General features: G+C 49.0%; 1 protein-coding gene across 1 annotated transcript in view; it reads left to right on the top strand.

Moving 5' to 3' along the window:
- Positions 1-16,928, top strand: part of LOC122930268 (NACHT, LRR and PYD domains-containing protein 12-like) — a 797,118-nt gene that overhangs the window by 72,349 nt on the left and 707,841 nt on the right. The window contains exon 6 of the mRNA XM_044283506.1: positions 10,077-11,775. Within this exon, the coding sequence (XP_044139441.1) occupies positions 10,077-11,775 (1,699 nt within the window). The remainder of the gene's footprint in view (positions 1-10,076; positions 11,776-16,928) is intronic.

Below are 16,928 nucleotides of genomic sequence, written 5' to 3'. Positions count from 1 at the left end.
CCCAGATACAACAACAGGGAATAATACAAAACACAAACAAACGCGACACTTAACTTCTGTATAGATGAACGAACAGGAACACCAGAGACGACCTCACACCAGCTCAGCCAAACCCAAATGAAGCTATCTACCGCATAGTCAGAAGGGTGGGGTCAGACTATAAAGGGTAGAAGTGATGACCACTGAGCAACAGCTGAGAAAAGGGAAGTGGTCATTAACCCTATCTACACTGAATCCAAAGAAATCAAGGAGCCTGTTAGATTCCTCCATGCTCAGCCAGTCTCTCTGATCTCCTGACACCAGTCACCTGAGGGTCCGTGACAACCTCCTCCTTATGGAAAGAAAAATGTTAATCACTGATAGAACCAGCTCCTTGACTTCACAGCCCAGAATGATCATGATTTTAAAGCGACCCTGTCAGCATGATTAACCCTCCAAAAGTCTGCACTTATGCTATATCTCTGCTGCTGCTTGCTGACCAGTGCAGGTGCTGATGACATAATTGAACGCGGAAGTAGAGGCGTCCCTGGCTACAGAGACAGAGGAGGATCGCTTCTGGGTTAAATGAGGTCATCGGCTCCTGTGCGGTATGGATATGAAATGCTCAGTAAGCAGCAGCAACGCTGTAGTACAGGCGCAGACATTTGGAGGTAGTACTCAGGGGCAGAAGACAGAGAAAGATAAGGTGTCTTGCTCTATCAATGAAATGTCAGGGTGCAGTGTTCAGTGCACCAGGGGTGCTTATAACGCTACAGCACACCCCTCGGTGTTCCAACTAAGTAATTAGCATATTTATAAAAGTAATTATTTCTATGCATTAATAATACCTAAAAAATATAATTTGTATCAGAATGATCAACCCTACCAGGCACTATGTCTGGTTTAGTAGGGTTGCTCATGCTGACAGTGCTGCTTTTAATAAATAAATACAACCTACTTAAAGGGCTTCTGTCACCCCACTAAACTCTTTTTTTTTGGGGGTACTTATAATCCCTATCCTGCGATATATCTATACATTATGTTATTAATCATTTTCGTTCAGTAGATAATGCAAAAAAATTACTTTTATAATATGCAAATTACCTGTCTACCAGCAAGTAGGGCGTCTACTTGCTGGTAGCAGCCGCAAAAAAACGCCCCCTCCTCCTGTTGATTGACAGGGCCAGCAGCGCACTCCTCCTCCGGCTGGCTCTGTCTGCATTTAAAAAATCGCGCGCCTGTCTTGATTCGGCGCAGGCGCTCTAAGAGAAGGAGGCTCGCCTCCTCAGCACTCCCTCAGTGCGCCTGCGCCGATGACGTCACCGAAAGAGAAGACGTCATTGGCTCAGGCAGGTAATTTGGTAGACAGGTAATTTGCATATTATAAAAGTAATTTTTTGGCATTATCTACTGAACAAAAATGATTAATAACATAATGTATAGATATATTGCAGTATAGGGATTATAAGTACCCCCCAAAAAAAAGAGTTTAGTGGGGTGACAGAAGCCCTTTAATCATCCAAAGGATGAGCTAGATGTGTGCCAAAATGTTTTAACTAAACCAATTAAACCAAAGGACACACATATAAAGTAATGACACATTTTATTAAGTAATAAATAAAACAACAAAACATAAACCACCCCCAATGAATGTAAAAACTCCCCCCCCCACTAAACATATGATAACTGCACAATAATAAGCCTACGTGAGGGCCAAATATAAGGCACCTCAATAGAAGCCCATAGACAGTATGGAGGGACAACAATAGTAGCAATACGCACAAAAACAGCAAACAAATTGAAGCATATCACCTAGAGCTGAGTGGAAGCACAATGTGGATGAAACCCAGGAGCGGTGGAGAGCGCACCCCGACGCACGTTTCGCTCCGCTTTCTCAAGGGGCGTATGTAGCTGTACCCACTGACTCCCTACATATACCCTGGGTGATTACAAATCAAATGCAATTCACCTGACCCCAGGCCAATGGCTATGCAGCAGGCGGAACTAGGCAGGACCTAAGCAGGTCAGTGGTGACCGCGTCGTCTCGCCAGACAGCGCAATGATGGCGTCAGTGATCACATGACCTGCCAAAGCCAGGTTAGGGGACGAGAAGTAGATATCGCGAGTCCTCACCGGTCGCGTCATCACGCGAGAAAGCAGCAACTGACGTCAGCTATCAAGTGACCGTTTCAAGTCAGATGCAAGAAACATCACGCGAGACAAGGGCAACGGGAACACAAATCGGATCGCGATCACATGATCGCACATCACTTCCCTGTATGAGGGCTCCTGTCTCACCATGGTAACCGGTAACAACTCGCTCGTCACCCCACAATATTGGCCAAGAGCGGTCCTGCCCTCCATATCGAATATTATGCTACACCATTAGTCAGTCGAAAATGGGGCAGGTTAAAACATAATACCGCTTGAGCGACATAATACCCAATCTGTAGTCAATGACAACTCCGCAAGACAATATAATATAGGATAAAAGACATGTGTAAAGCAATGTTTACATTGCTGTATTTGTGCAGGGGGAGGCGGGGCCACATAGGGTTAAAAAGGCAGCAGCCGATACCTGCTGCACGTTCGCTCCTCCACTGGCACGTCTGACGTCTGGGGTCATCAGTGAGGCAGAGGCACTTCCGGGTCGTTTCTTCACAGGCTGGGCAGCGTGAACGGTCGCAGCGTCGCGACTTCTAAGTAAGACGGGGGCGAGGGGGGATGGTTGCTGGACGTGGCGGCGATGCTAGCAGAGACCGGCGGCTCACGGCTCCACTCTCCTCGGCGGCGGGGGCGGCTGCATACCTCAGGTTGCAGTCCCCGGCCGCACCACTCAGCCGGCGAGTCGAACCACAGCGCCACCTGGTGGCCACTTGCATGGCAGCAGGCAGGGAACTGCCTTGTGCTACAGGGGTTGGAGGATCACAAATTGCTGGGTTCATTCATATCTTACATAGTCCATTCCAAAGAATGTCAAGTGATTACTGCATAACTGGTAGTCTGGGTCCTCACATGCTGGGATATAGTACTGTTTCAACAGGAATGTTTTATGTTCACAGGAGTTTGCATCCGCAGGTTGTTCAAATGCATAAATGGTCACCGGAAAAAAAAAAAAAAAAAAAAGGCGGTGGTACACACAGGGGGGGGGGGGGATGTCGCAACCAAGGCAACAGTCATGCCACTTTGTTACGGGGGTCACACGCATCCACTCGTCTGTTCACGCCTCTTTCAGGAACAGGCCACATTCAATAGAGACATGGAGGGTGTCGGCAGATAGGAGCCATTTGGCTCTTCTAGTCTGCCCAATATACTAAATACTATGGAAAAAAATAAATAAAATTTTCATGTTATGTTTTCACAGTTCGTGTCACCTTCCGTGGCACCTTAGGCTAATAAACGGCAACAAGGTACGTATCAGCTTCCAGCGCAGCCACAAGCAGTCAGACATCCATGGCGCCACGCCGACAGTGGAAGGGTGCCCCACACCCCATAAAAAATAAAATAAAAAATAGTCTGTCACGACCTCAGACTCACATAAGTCCTGTCACGACCACGGGCATTCATACGAGTCTGTCACGTCTTCAGACTTGCTATACACCCCTGTCACGACTACAGGCTTTCGATAAAGGAAAAAAAAAAAAAAAAAAACCCTGTCACGACTTCAGGTGTTCGTGTTCCAATGTCTGTCACGTCCACAGACTCGCTATAAAGTCCTGTCACGACCACAGGCAGTCTTGCGATACACGTTTTGTCACGTCCACAGGCCGGGTAAAGTCCTGTCACGCCTACAGGCACACCACCTGCGCATCCACAAGTCCTCACGTCAGCACGAAGTCCTGTCACGACCACAGGCACACGTACCGGGACGTCGTCATCTCAGTCAGGGTCACACCACAGGTGCCGCCTGGTCAAATCTGTCACGACTACAGACACTGGTCCCACCAGGGGTCGGGCACTCGGGTAGAAGGTCACAGTTCACAGCTCGGGAATAGGGGGGGGGTATTAATGGCTCTCAATTAATGACAATTTATGCCTGGAGGCTCTTCCGCGTCGCGGGATAGCGGGGACACCCAGTCGGAGCGAAGCGTGGGACCATCTTTACGTTCCTGGACCGCCCCGAAGTTGTCCGCCGAGCTGCGCCGAAGGGGCATCCCCTTTCCAGCATCAGCAAGGAAAGCAGAATTGTATCGCCTGTTGATGGCAGACGTACCACCTGTGAGCCAGGACGAGGTGTCCATGGGGACCATCCAGACTTCACTCACCCAACTACACGCCGTGATCAACAGCATGGCGTCATCCATGACGGACCTACAGACCAGGATGGAATCAGTGGAAGACAGGTCTGCGGCGGCAGCATTGACGGCACCAACACCCGCGGAACCTCCAGCAGGGCAATCCAGTGCTTCTGGTGGGTCATCCCAGTTTCCCACAATCGCCCCATCCCATTTCATTCCGGCCAATATCAGACAGGACATATTGGAAGGCAAAGATGTAAACCTAGCAGTCTCTGCTCATTGCTACACATGAGGCCCCGGACAATAGAACCATTGCATGTGGGGAGGTTTCGGTCATCCTGAAGTCTAAAGATGCTAGGCTTAACAGAAAACTGAACGTCACGGAATTTGTCCTAGCATTTAGCTTATACCGGGATGTGATTTGCACAGCCAACCCGCATAGGAGGGCCGAGCTAGACTTGTACATGTACAAGGTGGTCGAATTAGGATACAAATATGGCGGCACAGCATTCTTCGACTACCATCGTTCTTTTTCGGCCAAGGCAGCAGCTGCCCTGATACAGTGCCAGCACGTTCTGGATTGGTCCAACATAGACACGGAATTGTTCTGCCGCCATTTTGCAGGGCTAAAAGCCCCGACGTGCACGATCTGCAACTCCTACTCCCACACTACGGGTTGGTGTTCCAATACAGGCCACGTAGCAGATCCAGCACAACCTAATTCTGGCCCAGGTCCATCAAACATCAAATCAGCTTCCGGGGTCGACAAGCTAGGCCGTCCCATAAAATACCTTGGTCGAAGCCAGATATGCAACAATTACAACTACGCCATTTGTCATTACAATCAGTGCAGGCTACTACATCTGTGTGCGATCTGTTTCAGGGCCCATCCACGCGCAGCATGCCCTCAAAGGAATCAAGGCCCGGCGTGACTAAGCGTGATTGACGTGGATCTGCTGGCATTGTTCTTGGCTGAACATCCACACCCGGCCTGGGTGCAGTTCGTCATCCACGGCTTGACATACGGTTACCATACAGGGCTGCTCGCGCTCCCTCAAACCACATTCGAATGTGATAATTTGCAGTCGGCAGCCAGAGACCCAGAGGCGGTTACGCAGTTAATCCAGACCGAACTAGACCGGGGGTACTTAATAGGGCCGTTCAATCAACCTCCCTTCGCATGCTGGAGAGTCAATCCAGTTGGCATTGTGACTGGCAAATTCAACAATAAAAAACGCCTAATCTATGATTTGTCCTCCCCACATTCTTTACATATACCAAGCTTGAACTCCTTAATTCCATCCGAGGAGTTTTCCATGAGGTATGCTTCAATAGATGAGGCTATACAGGTCATCATCAAATTAGGCAAGGGCACCTTTCTGTCAAAAGCGGACATCACGGATGCTTTCAAATTACTACCCATCCATCCTGAGTTATGGCAGTGGCATGGCATGAAATGGCAGGGTGCTTATTATTTCGCCAGCAAGTTGACCTTCGGGTCAAAGTCCAGCCCCTGGTTGTTCGACCAACTGGCCAGCGCGCTGCATTGGGTTTTGACCAACACTTTCCGGGTAAATCACGTCATCCACTACCTGGATGACTTTCTCCTGCTAGAATCCCCAGATCAAGTGCCTCTAGATCTACAGGTCCTGCGCACGGCTTTTTCAGACCTCAAAGTTCCATTGGCCTCGCACAAGGTGGAGGGACCCAGCACAGAGATCACTTTTTTAGGCATTTGCTTGAACACAGTGGACATGAAGGCCAGTCTGCCTCCAGACAAGCTGGCCAGAATCAAGTCTGTTGTTCACAGACTAGCGCAAGTGAGGGTGACCTACCAGGGCAGATCTTCAGTCACTCCTTGGCATGCTGAACTTTGCTATGCGTATCATGCCACAGGGTAGGTCCTTCATTTCAAGGCTCCTGGCACTTCTCCCACAAGCACCCTGCCAGGACAGCCCAGTCCAGCTGGACCAGAACGCAATTGCTGACTTGCTGATGTGGGACAACTTCCTCTCCCAATGGAATGGGGTTTCCCTGTTCATTCCAGTGGTATCCAGTGATTCCCCTGTGGTCCACACAGACGCCTCGCCCGCGGCCGGCTTTGCAGCCATACATGGCACCCATTGGTTCGCCCAACCATGGCCGGCAGACATCACCAGCATAACAGGCTTTTCAAGGAGTTCCTCACTCTTTGAAATATATCCCTTAGTGGCAGCGGCAGTAACATGGGGGGCTCGGTGGAGAAACCAGACAGTCCTGTTCCTCACAGACAATGAGGCTCTCGCTGACATCCTAATGAAGGGGAGGTCAGCCTCCAGGCACATCATGGCGTTTGTGCGGAAGCTCGTGTGGCTGGCCCTGCAAAATAATTTCAATTTCATTTGCACACATATAAGTGGGCAACGTAACATCGCAGCCGATGCTCTATCTCGCTTTAACTTTCCCCTCTTCTTTCAGGTCTTTCCAGAGGCAGATCTCTCCCAGACACCCGCCCCGTCTCATGGCCAACTATTGATGGAGTAGCGCCATTTCTCGAGATGGCCAAAAGTCTCATGTCTGATTCTCTCTCCAGCAACACACGAAAGGCGTACACGACGGCCTGGCGATTGTTCAACAGATTCAAAGTCACATACCCTCCGGCTGGTGAAGGTCCTATCACATACCTGCTGGCGTTCACAGCTTTTTGCCACCTCACAGCTAAATCTATCCTTTAGCACCATCAAGCTGTACCTCGCTGGCATACAGCATCATTGGTATGTGCAGTTTCCGGACCAACCATCACTGTTCATGGCTCATCCAATCAAATCCTTGTTGAGAGGCATCCAGAAACAGTCCATCAGAAGAAGACCCACTAGGCGTCCGTTCACCGGCAACATGGTTAGGACCGTGTCCGACGCTCTGGCTAATCACCCGTTCGGGCAGTACATCAGCTCTCTTGTCCGGGCGGCATTGTATCTGGCGTTCTACGGGTTCCTCAGGCCAGACGAGTTCACTTGTACTAAATCATCAAGCAAGTTCTTGCGGAGGAACCAATTGCGTTGGGACGGCACGCTGCTCACCCTCAGCTTGGACTCCAGCAAGACGGGCCGACCTGGGGAATCCGTGCAGGTGAGGTACTTTGTCACCAACAACAAATGGTGCCCAGTAACGGTCCTACGTGAGTGGTTGCAGTACACCGGGAACGTGCCCGCGGAATCCCCCCTGTTCCAATTGGATGGGTTTCCCTTGAACATCCAGACTTTCCTCAAATACGTTCGCCTACTAGTCTCCTCTTCGGGGGTCAACCCATTAGCAATTACGGGGCATTCATTCCGCATAGGTGCCGCTCACGTCATCCAGAAATTGGGCAGATGGAAATCTGCATGCTACGCACGGTATGTTCCTGACCCTCAACAGGAAATGTCACTTGCATTCAATCAGCTGCTGTCATAAATATCACCTAGAATACACAGAGTTAAATCCTTCCCTGCATCCGCGTGGTTTTTGGCCCCTTTAGGCTACCCTTAAGACGGCAGTTCCGGCATAACTCTACTGCTTCAGGTAGGTACAGTTAGGTTGTTCTCCTGCAGCCGATCCTGGCACAAATATAGAAAGACCACCAGAGGGGGTTATAACTATACAAAGAATATAAGAGCGCTGGATAGGCACATTAAAAAGTGCTAAAATGTGTAATAAATCCTTATTAGTGTCCTCCTATATGAGCACACACAATGTATAACGAAACCACATGGACATCCAACTATAGTGATATAGATATAACCAGCCCTAAGGCGCAAGAGAGAGCGCTATACAAATACTATGTGCATCATGGATACAAGACCAGGTCCCTCCATCATACGTCTAATGAGACGCAATAACTGTATATATATAATGAGGGTACTTAAGTAATTCATATAATAATTGTACTAAAAAGTGCAAGGTGACAAATAAACTAAAATAGTGCAATGATGTGCAAGTGACAATACAATTATTATAGGAATTACTTAAGTACCCTAGTAAGGCTATTATTGTCGTATGTATTTCATTATATATCTACAGTTATTGCGTCTCATTAGACGTATGATGGAGGGTCTTGTATCCATGATGCACATAGTATTTGTATAGCGCTCTCTCTAGCGCCTTAGGGCTGGTTATATCTATATCACTGTAGTTGGATGTCCATGTGGTTTCGTTATACATTGTGTGTGCTCATATAGGAGGACACTAATAAGGATTTATTACACATTTTAGCACTTTTTAATGTGCCTATCCAGCGCTCTTATATTCTTTGTATAGTTATAACCCCCTCTGGTGGTCTTTCTATATATGTCTGTTATCCTATATTATATTGTCTTGCGGAGTTGTCATTGACTACAGATTGGGTATTATGTCGCTCAAGCGGTATTATGTTTAACCTGCCCCATTTTCGACTGACTAATGGTGTAGCATAATATTCGATATGGAGGGCAGGACCGCTCTTGGACAATATTGTGGGGTGACGAGCGAGTTGTTACCGGTTACCATGGTGAGACAGGAGCCCTCATACAGGGAAGTGATGTGCGATCATGTGATCGCGATCCGATTTGTGTTCCCGTTGCCCTTGTCTCGCATGATGTTTCTTGCATCTGACTTGAAACGGTCACTTGATAGCTGACGTCAGTTGCTGCTTTCTCGCGTGATGACGCGACCGGTGAGGACTCGCGATATCTACTTCTCGTCCCCTAACCTGGCTTTGGCAGGTCATGTGATCACTGACGCCATCATTGAGCTGTCTCGCGAGACGACGCGGTCACCACTGACCTGCTTAGGTCCTGCCTAGTTCCGCCTGCTGCATAGCCATTGGCCTGGGGTCAGGAGAATTGCATTTGATTTGTAATCACCCAGGGTATATGTAGGGAGTCAGTGGGTACAGCTACATACGGAGCGAAACGTGCGTCGGGGTGCGCTCTCCACCGCTCCTGGGTTTGATCCACATTGTGCTTCCACTCAGCTCTAGGTGATATGCTTCAATTTGTTTGCTGTTTTTGTGCGTATTGCTACTATTGTTGTCCCTCCATACTGTCTATGGGCTTCTATTGAGGTGCCTTATATTTGGCACCTCAAATAATAGGCTTATTATTGTGCAGTTATCATATGTTTAGTGGGGGGGGGGGGGGGGATTTTTTACATTCATTGGGGGTGGTTTTCAATATTGCCTGCATTTGCGGCAGGTGTCATCTTTTGAATTTTCCCCTATTATTTGGATCAATTACATCCTGTGTCCGGGGGACGAGCTGCTTGTCGCAGCGCTAGCCTGCACTGCTGCTGCTTACATTATAATGTTTTATTGTAATATTTATTACTTAATAAAATGTTTAATAAATAAAGTACAAGTTTTACTGGATCTTTTCCCATAAACTATATGCCAATCTGCTCAGCTCCTCCTGCTCTATGACATGCTGCCTGCATTTCATGCAGATTACACCGTACAGCACCACCACACCTAGTATTCTAGTTAGTAACATGCAGCGGTGGCCCGAGCAGAAGGTGAGAATATGTGTGTGATGGCGGTACCAGTACTCACGGTGGCTATGGTCCTCCCTGGTACTCATTGGTCCGTGCACAGTGAATAGAGCACCCTATGTCACCCTCGTGGCAAATCCTGGTTTGGGGTCCCCCTGGTTTGTGGTGCCCTTGGTGTTGTGTAAAGTCATTATCCAGATGTATCATCCAGTGTCAGTCTGTGTGATAAATCTGGAGCAGTGTCAGACTAGAAAAGTCATATGGCCAAGAGGAGCTGGAAAATTCAGCAATGTACAGAAATCTGCCATTTCTTCATCAAGATATTTAGTTCTGTTTCAGCTTCTTATCTTCACCTTTTTATTTTCCTATTTTCTACAGATTTCCAGATCCGTCACAAGAAACATTTACATGAAAGAACTGAGAAACTTCTAGAGAACAAACCTCCAAGATGTGACCAGCGAGAGGAGAGTTTTCCATTCTGTACACGTTATGTCAACCTCATCATTGTCTCCACTGATCACTTCAGAGGACGCTCTGAGAATGAGCTCATAAAGACCGGGGTAAAACATGAGGAATACTTAAAGAGAAAACAATATGAACTACAACACATTTCCCCCAACAAACTGTTCCGCTGGTGCCACCAATCCAAACAAGTGCCACGTATGGTAATGGTGAGCGGAGTGCCTGGTGTAGGGAAGACCACACTGATGCAGAAGGTTGTCTATGACTGGGTGAAGGGGGATCTCTATCAAAGATTCTCCTTTGTATTTTTCTTCAAATTCCGAGAACTCAACAGACTGGATAAAGTTAGTCTGGACAGTCTAATCCTTCATCAGTACCCATACCTGGAGGAGCAGCTTAGTAACATCTTACAGGAACCTGAAAAACTTCTCTTTATATTTGATGGTTTAGATGAAAGTCTTCATAACATGGATTTCTCATCACGTCACTTGTGCTCTAATCCTAATCATCCTGAACCTTGTGGTCAGATTGTGGTTAGTTTGGTGAGAAAGTCTCTTCTTGAAGGTTGTTCTGTCCTAATGACCAGTCGGCCAACCAGACTGGCATCAATTGATTGTAGAGTTTTCCAGAGAATAGTAGAAATCACTGGGTTTTTACCGGAAGAACGACAGATGTACTTTCAAAACTTCTTCTCCAACCCTGAGCTGGGGGAAAAGGCTTTTAATTATGTGAAGCAGAATGACAGCCTGTACACCTTCTGTTACCTCCCGTCCTACTGCTGGATAATCTGTACTGTATTATCCAAGAGCTTCCAGCCAACAAGTAGTGATCAGTCGGTGTCATTATTACCCAAAACCGTCACCCAGCTGTTTGCGATATTTGTCGCCAACATCCTGTTCAATCACAGCCTGGACAAAAGTGACGCTCAGAAGATCCTGCAGTCCATCGGATGGATGGCAGAACATGGAGTCATGAATCATAGGCTTATCTTTGATGAACGAGATCTGGACTGTTTCCATGTGGACAATACGTCAAAGCTATTATCAAGTTTTCTGATGGAATCGGGGGAACCTGTGTCCTATTCCTTCTTACATCTCACAGTTCAGGAATTCTTCTCTGCCTTGGTGCATTATGTGGATTATTCTCCCGAGAAGTTACAGAAATCACTAAAAGATGCCAAATCCTATCCTGATGGACGAGGTGAGATGTTCCTTCGTTTCCTGTGTGGTCTATCAGACGGCTCCACCAGGTCAATGCTAACTGGATACCTGGACAGACAAGCAACTCCGACATCTATAGATGTCATCACTTGGCTAAAGAACGTCATTCTAGAAGAAAAGAGGGAGCAGGAAAATGAAACCAGCAAGCGTCATCTTCTAAGTAAATTTTTCTATCTGTATGAATCCCGGAATAAGGCTCTGGTGCTGGAATCACTACAATCACACAGAAGTCTGGACTTTTCTGGTGTTCGTATATCGGCTCTAGACTGCACAGTGTTAGCGTTTATTCTGGGCACCTGCACAAATATAGAAGAACTCAATCTACATCAATGTTCCTTAGACATTGAAGGATTAGAAAGACTTGCTCCAGGATTACAGAACCTGCAGAATCTGAGGTAAAATACTAATTATATTTCATCTTTCTGTAGTAGTCACGATCTGACAGATTTATTGCATGCATTAGAGATGAACAAACCGTTTTGTTACGAACTTTGCAAAATTTTGGCTGACGGACCAACCTGAACTTTTTCAGGTTCGTTTCGGACAAATCCAGTAAAACAGCACATAGCGCCATTTTACTGCACATGTCAGCGGGAAAAATCACTAGGGAGGAAGAAGGGTTCTCACATGACCCTGATAGGAAGAGGGAGGGAGGTTTGCCCTGATTGGCTCCCAGGCCAACAGACCGTCTTGATGAGCCAATCAGTGCTGCAGCAGCCAGGGAGGTGCCCGAGCAGGAGGAGCAGAAAGTCATTGTGTGTGGGGCTGTGAATGAGGGCGGTTGGGTGTCGGTGTCTGCCAGGAAAATGATCTTAGGGAGTCGGGGACAGTGAAAAGTCACTATTAAGCTTGTGTTCTACTGCCAGGGACAGAGAAGGGAAGGGATAGAATTACAAAGAAGAAGAATTGTGTGTGTAGAAATGGAACAGGCAGGGGAAGCTGTCAGCCAGGGAGTGCGCAGTGAGGAGCTGAGGCTTGCTGGGCTCCTAGCAGAACTGCAGCTGCTGCAAACCTCAAAGCATCTACCGGCAAGGACATCCTTTCATTGGAATAAGCACAAAACCGTACAACACGTGTTTTACCATCAATGTAGCATTTTAAATTTGAGTGAAAACACCTGAAATACTAGTCCAAACTCAGTGTCAGGGCATCTCCATATAGTAAATTTATTTTTAAAGTTTTAAAAGGTTGCAGGGTAGCACCCAAAATTATCTGAGTGATAAGGTGATATTTGGCCTAAATCCATGTATTTCCATCTCCACACAATTACAGTTCATATTTTTTGGGGTTGTGGTCCTGGCTACGGTGAGAGACCGTGGCTGAGGACGGGGGGGGGGGGGGGGGGGGGAGGGGATGGCGGCTGTCTGCTACAGATGGCTGGGGTGTGCGGGAAGCCATGGCCGGGTGCGAACTAAATGAGGGGCATGCCTGATGGTGAAAGGTGAAGGAAGGGGAAGGGTGGGAGGGGTGAAAGCGCGGCGTCTCTGATGGGAGCGTGAGGCGGCGCTAAATAGGCCTCCTCCGCCCCTCCCACAAACACAGGCTGAGCTTCAGCCTTAGTACTTGTGGTCCTGGCTACGGTGAGAGACCGTGGCTGAGGACGGGGGGGGGGGGGGGAGGGGATGGCGGCTGTCTGCTACAGATGGCTGGGGTGTGCGGGAAGCCATGGCCGGGTGCGAACTAAATGAGGGGCAAAAGTCAACGGGTAGGAAGATGTGAGGGTAGAACTCATAGGGCTAAGTTGGTGAAAGCCTTGGCGATCTCGGCTCGTGGATTGGGAATGTAGTGCGTGAAGCAAGAGGATTGCCATCTACCCATTTTCTGGATGACGTGTGCTGGGACCCCGTGACTTGATGCTGCGGAAGCTGCGCCTATGCGGAACGAATGCCCTGAGATGGCCTTGGCATCGAACCCCAGCCCGGAAGCTAAAGTTCTGATGTGATGGATGAACTGAGAAGTTGAGAGACCTTTGGAGTTGAAGGGAAAGAGAGGGCTGCCTGGCGCGGAAACTGTTGAGATAGCGAGAAGCTTGCTGAATACGGCCACCGGGCACCAATCATTGAAGGTCGGGAAGTAAATGATTTTGACTGGAGGACCTACCTGGGAAGTTTTGGTGGAAGGGAGAGACAGGGTGCAATGAGTCTGCTGGTCTGAAGTGGGGCCTGCATGTCCTGGAGAGCTAGTGAATTCCCCGGGCCGTAAGAATCCGTAGAAACAGAGATACATGGCAGCTTTGATCACAATGCTTTTGTATGGCCCGAAAGGATCGTTATCTAGGGAAGTGGAAAAAGCTCTGAACATTGCCCCGGTGACTGGTTTCCTGCGGGACTCTGGCTTGCTGCTGCTCTTTTGGATCCCTCTAAGGGTGGACTTGATGGCCTGAGAAGAAAATAGGGACTGGCTGCTTGGGAAATCTAAAGTGAGGTAATGCTGTACCCCTGCCAGGTACAATTTGATGGTGCTAAAAGATAGGTGAAGGTCTGTGTGACAATAAGCCAGGAACGCCATGAGATGAGTTATTTGATCCAGATGTCCTTGTGGGTGCTTGATGGAAAATCGAGAGAAGGTTTCCCACCCGGTCTTGTAGTTCCTGGCTGTATTGAGGGATAGGGAGTTGTGGATGAGTAACTTGGCAGTTCTGACGTGTTTGCTCAATCCATCATCAGTGTCTCTATGGCGGGTGGAGGAACTCCTGATGGATCGGCGTCTGGCATCATCTGAAAGAAAACCGGGAAGTTGAAACGGGAGAGGGCATCAGCTGCTGTGTTTGCTGAACCCTGTATGAAACGACATGAAAAATGAAAGTTATGTTCTAAGGCGAGGCATACTAATCTGCGGACGAAGGGCATGATTTGTGGGGAGGAGGAGCGGCCTTTGGTGAGAATTTCTACCACTGCCTGATTGTCTGTGACGAAGACGACTGGCTTGTTCTTCCAGATTTCCCCCCAGGTCTGGGCAGCTGCCACGATGGGATAAATCTCTAACAGTGGAGAGGAGCTGATGGAACTCTGGGTGGAAGATATCTGAAGCGGCCAGGGACCTGCGAACCAGTGGGTCTTGAAAATGGCTGCAAACCCTTTTGAACCTGCTGCGTCGGAAAACACGGTGGGAGAATTATCGTCCCAGGAAGGGACGAAGAGGGAGATGCCATTCCAGCTGGTCAGGAAATGGTGCCACATGTGAAGATCGGCCGTTGCGGCGGCGTCAAGGTGGATCAAAGAGTCCTGATCCGAAGCAGCAGGTAAAAGTTGCAGCAGTCTGGAGGTAAATGCCCGCCCCTGGGGCATAATCTTGGAAGCAAAATTTAACATCCCCAGAATTGACTGGAGTTCGACCTTAGTGAGGGTCCTGGCCGCGACAGACCTCCTGATGGAATCCTGGATTTTTAGGAGTTTTTCGTCCGGCAAGCGGGCTTCCATCTTGCCGGTATCTAAGATGACCCCCAGGAATGTTATAACTGAAGATGGACCTTCGACTTTTGTTGGGGCAATCGGGACGTTTAACTTGGAGAACAAGTCGAGGAGTACCTGGAACTGAATGGGTGCCTGGTCTGCGGTCTCGATCAACAGGAAATCATCGAGATAATGGATGACCCTGGAGCATCCGCCGTGGTTGACCAAGACCCAGTGAAGAGCTGTGGCTAGTTGATCAAAGAGCCAGGGACTGCTCTTTGAACCAAATGTCAGTCTGTCTGAAAAATAGTACCGTTCCCTCCACTTGATGCCGTAGTATTTCCACAAATGGGGTGAGACCGGAAGCAGCTTAAATGCGTCGGCGATGTCCGCCTTGGAAAGCCACGCGCCCGACCCCAGCTGGAGGATCAACCGAATGGCGTCGTCCAAGGTGGAGTACCGCATGGAGAAATCTTCTGAAGGGATGAGCGAATTTAAGCTAGGTGTGCTGGAAACATGAGGAGCAGAGAGGTCAAATATCAGCCTTTTTTTATTTGAATTTTTTTTCGTAACTAGGCCAATGGGGTTGGCCCTCCAGATGTCGAAGGGGGGGACTGTGAATGGACCCAGGAGGAAACCCTTGCTGATCTCGGACTGGATGAGAGAGTCTACTGATTCGGGATCCGCCAAGGCAGAACGAAGATTGGGGCCTTCCCAAGTGGTTTGCGGGTAGGAAACTAGCCCTGTATGGAACCCTTGTGAGAACCCGGAGACCAAAAACTGCACAAAGGCGGGATCGTGGTGATGCAGCAGGAGGGCGGCTAGCAGATCAATGTTGACTCCGGCTAGTCATAGCTGTTTTGATGACCTTTGCGGACAAGACGACTGGGGGTGGGCCCTGAAACAGATAGTGCAAATATGCAGGGCCTTGCATTTTGAAAAATAGCAGTCGGACCAATTGAAATTGTTGCAGATTTGGCTTCTGCCCAAAAACACTATGGGCCTGCCCCATTTGTCTGCGTTCTGCCCTGAACTTGAAGAGGTGGAAGGGAGAGCGGAGGGTCTGCCTTGGGCCAGGGCCCCTGAGTTGGGACACCAGTCGGAGGAATGCAGGATGGACTGGCAGTTGGCGCAGGTGGGAGCTTTGAGGCCAGCGAAGTGCCTGCAGAAGAGCTCCATGTCTAGTATGGACCAGTCCGTGATGTGCCGGAACTGGGACAGAGCAGCGGCGGCTTTGGCCGAGAAGGAACGATGGTAGTCGTAAAATGCATGACCTCCGTACTTGTGTCCCAAATCAGTGACCCTGTAGAGGTAGGTGTCAAGTTCCTCTCTGCGGTGCGGTTGGGCCGAGCATAAGATGTCTCGGAAAAGGCTGAAGGCCAACACAAACTCTGGGATGGAGAGTTTTTTGTGCAGCCGGGCATCCTTGGATTTGAGAACCACCGATATATCTCCACAGGCAATGGTCCTGTTCTCGTCGAAGTCGTGGGTGGAAATAAGTATGGAAGCCAAATTAACATCTTTACCTGCCAAAATATCCTTCCGGACATTGTCGGGAACAAAATGTGATGGGGAAATTGTGAAGGAGCTGGGGGCTTGGCTCGGAGTTGGGGCATGGACGGTAGACGGGCCTGGAACTGGAGAGATGGGAGTGCTTGGGCTTGATGGCCTGGTTTCCACCGCTAGCAACCTGGTCTGCATGTCGGACACTGAGCTGGTGAGAGTGTTGATCGCCGCATGAAGCTGGGTCAGCGCAGTCTGGACCGTGGACAGAGACACCTGCTCTGCAGCCGCTGGGATAGGCCTTGCCGTTAGCAGCCTATACAAGTCCGCTTTGCGGGCCGTGGCAGGATAGCGGATGCCTCTCCTGGTTAATTCGGCCATAAGTTTAGGGATGGTCCATTGCCTGCCTGAAAAGTTGCTTCCGTGGGCTGAGCCGGGTGATTCCGGGATGGAGCGAGTCTCGGCGATATCCGATGCGTGGGACATTATGCTGTGAAAAGGAAAATGGAGAGTGAGAAGGGTGGTTGAGCCACTTGACACCAGTGAGTGAGTCCGTGAAACCCTCTGAATGACACCGAAGAGTGACCCAATCCGTTACCAGGAAGAGGTTAAGAGGCCCAACCTACCTGATGCGCTGGCCTCAGCCCCCCGAA

This window comes from Bufo gargarizans, chromosome 3, assembly GCF_014858855.1.
Source record: "Bufo gargarizans isolate SCDJY-AF-19 chromosome 3, ASM1485885v1, whole genome shotgun sequence".
Taxonomy (NCBI): domain Eukaryota; kingdom Metazoa; phylum Chordata; class Amphibia; order Anura; family Bufonidae; genus Bufo; species Bufo gargarizans.
This window is presented reverse-complemented; position numbering and strand designations above follow the sequence as displayed.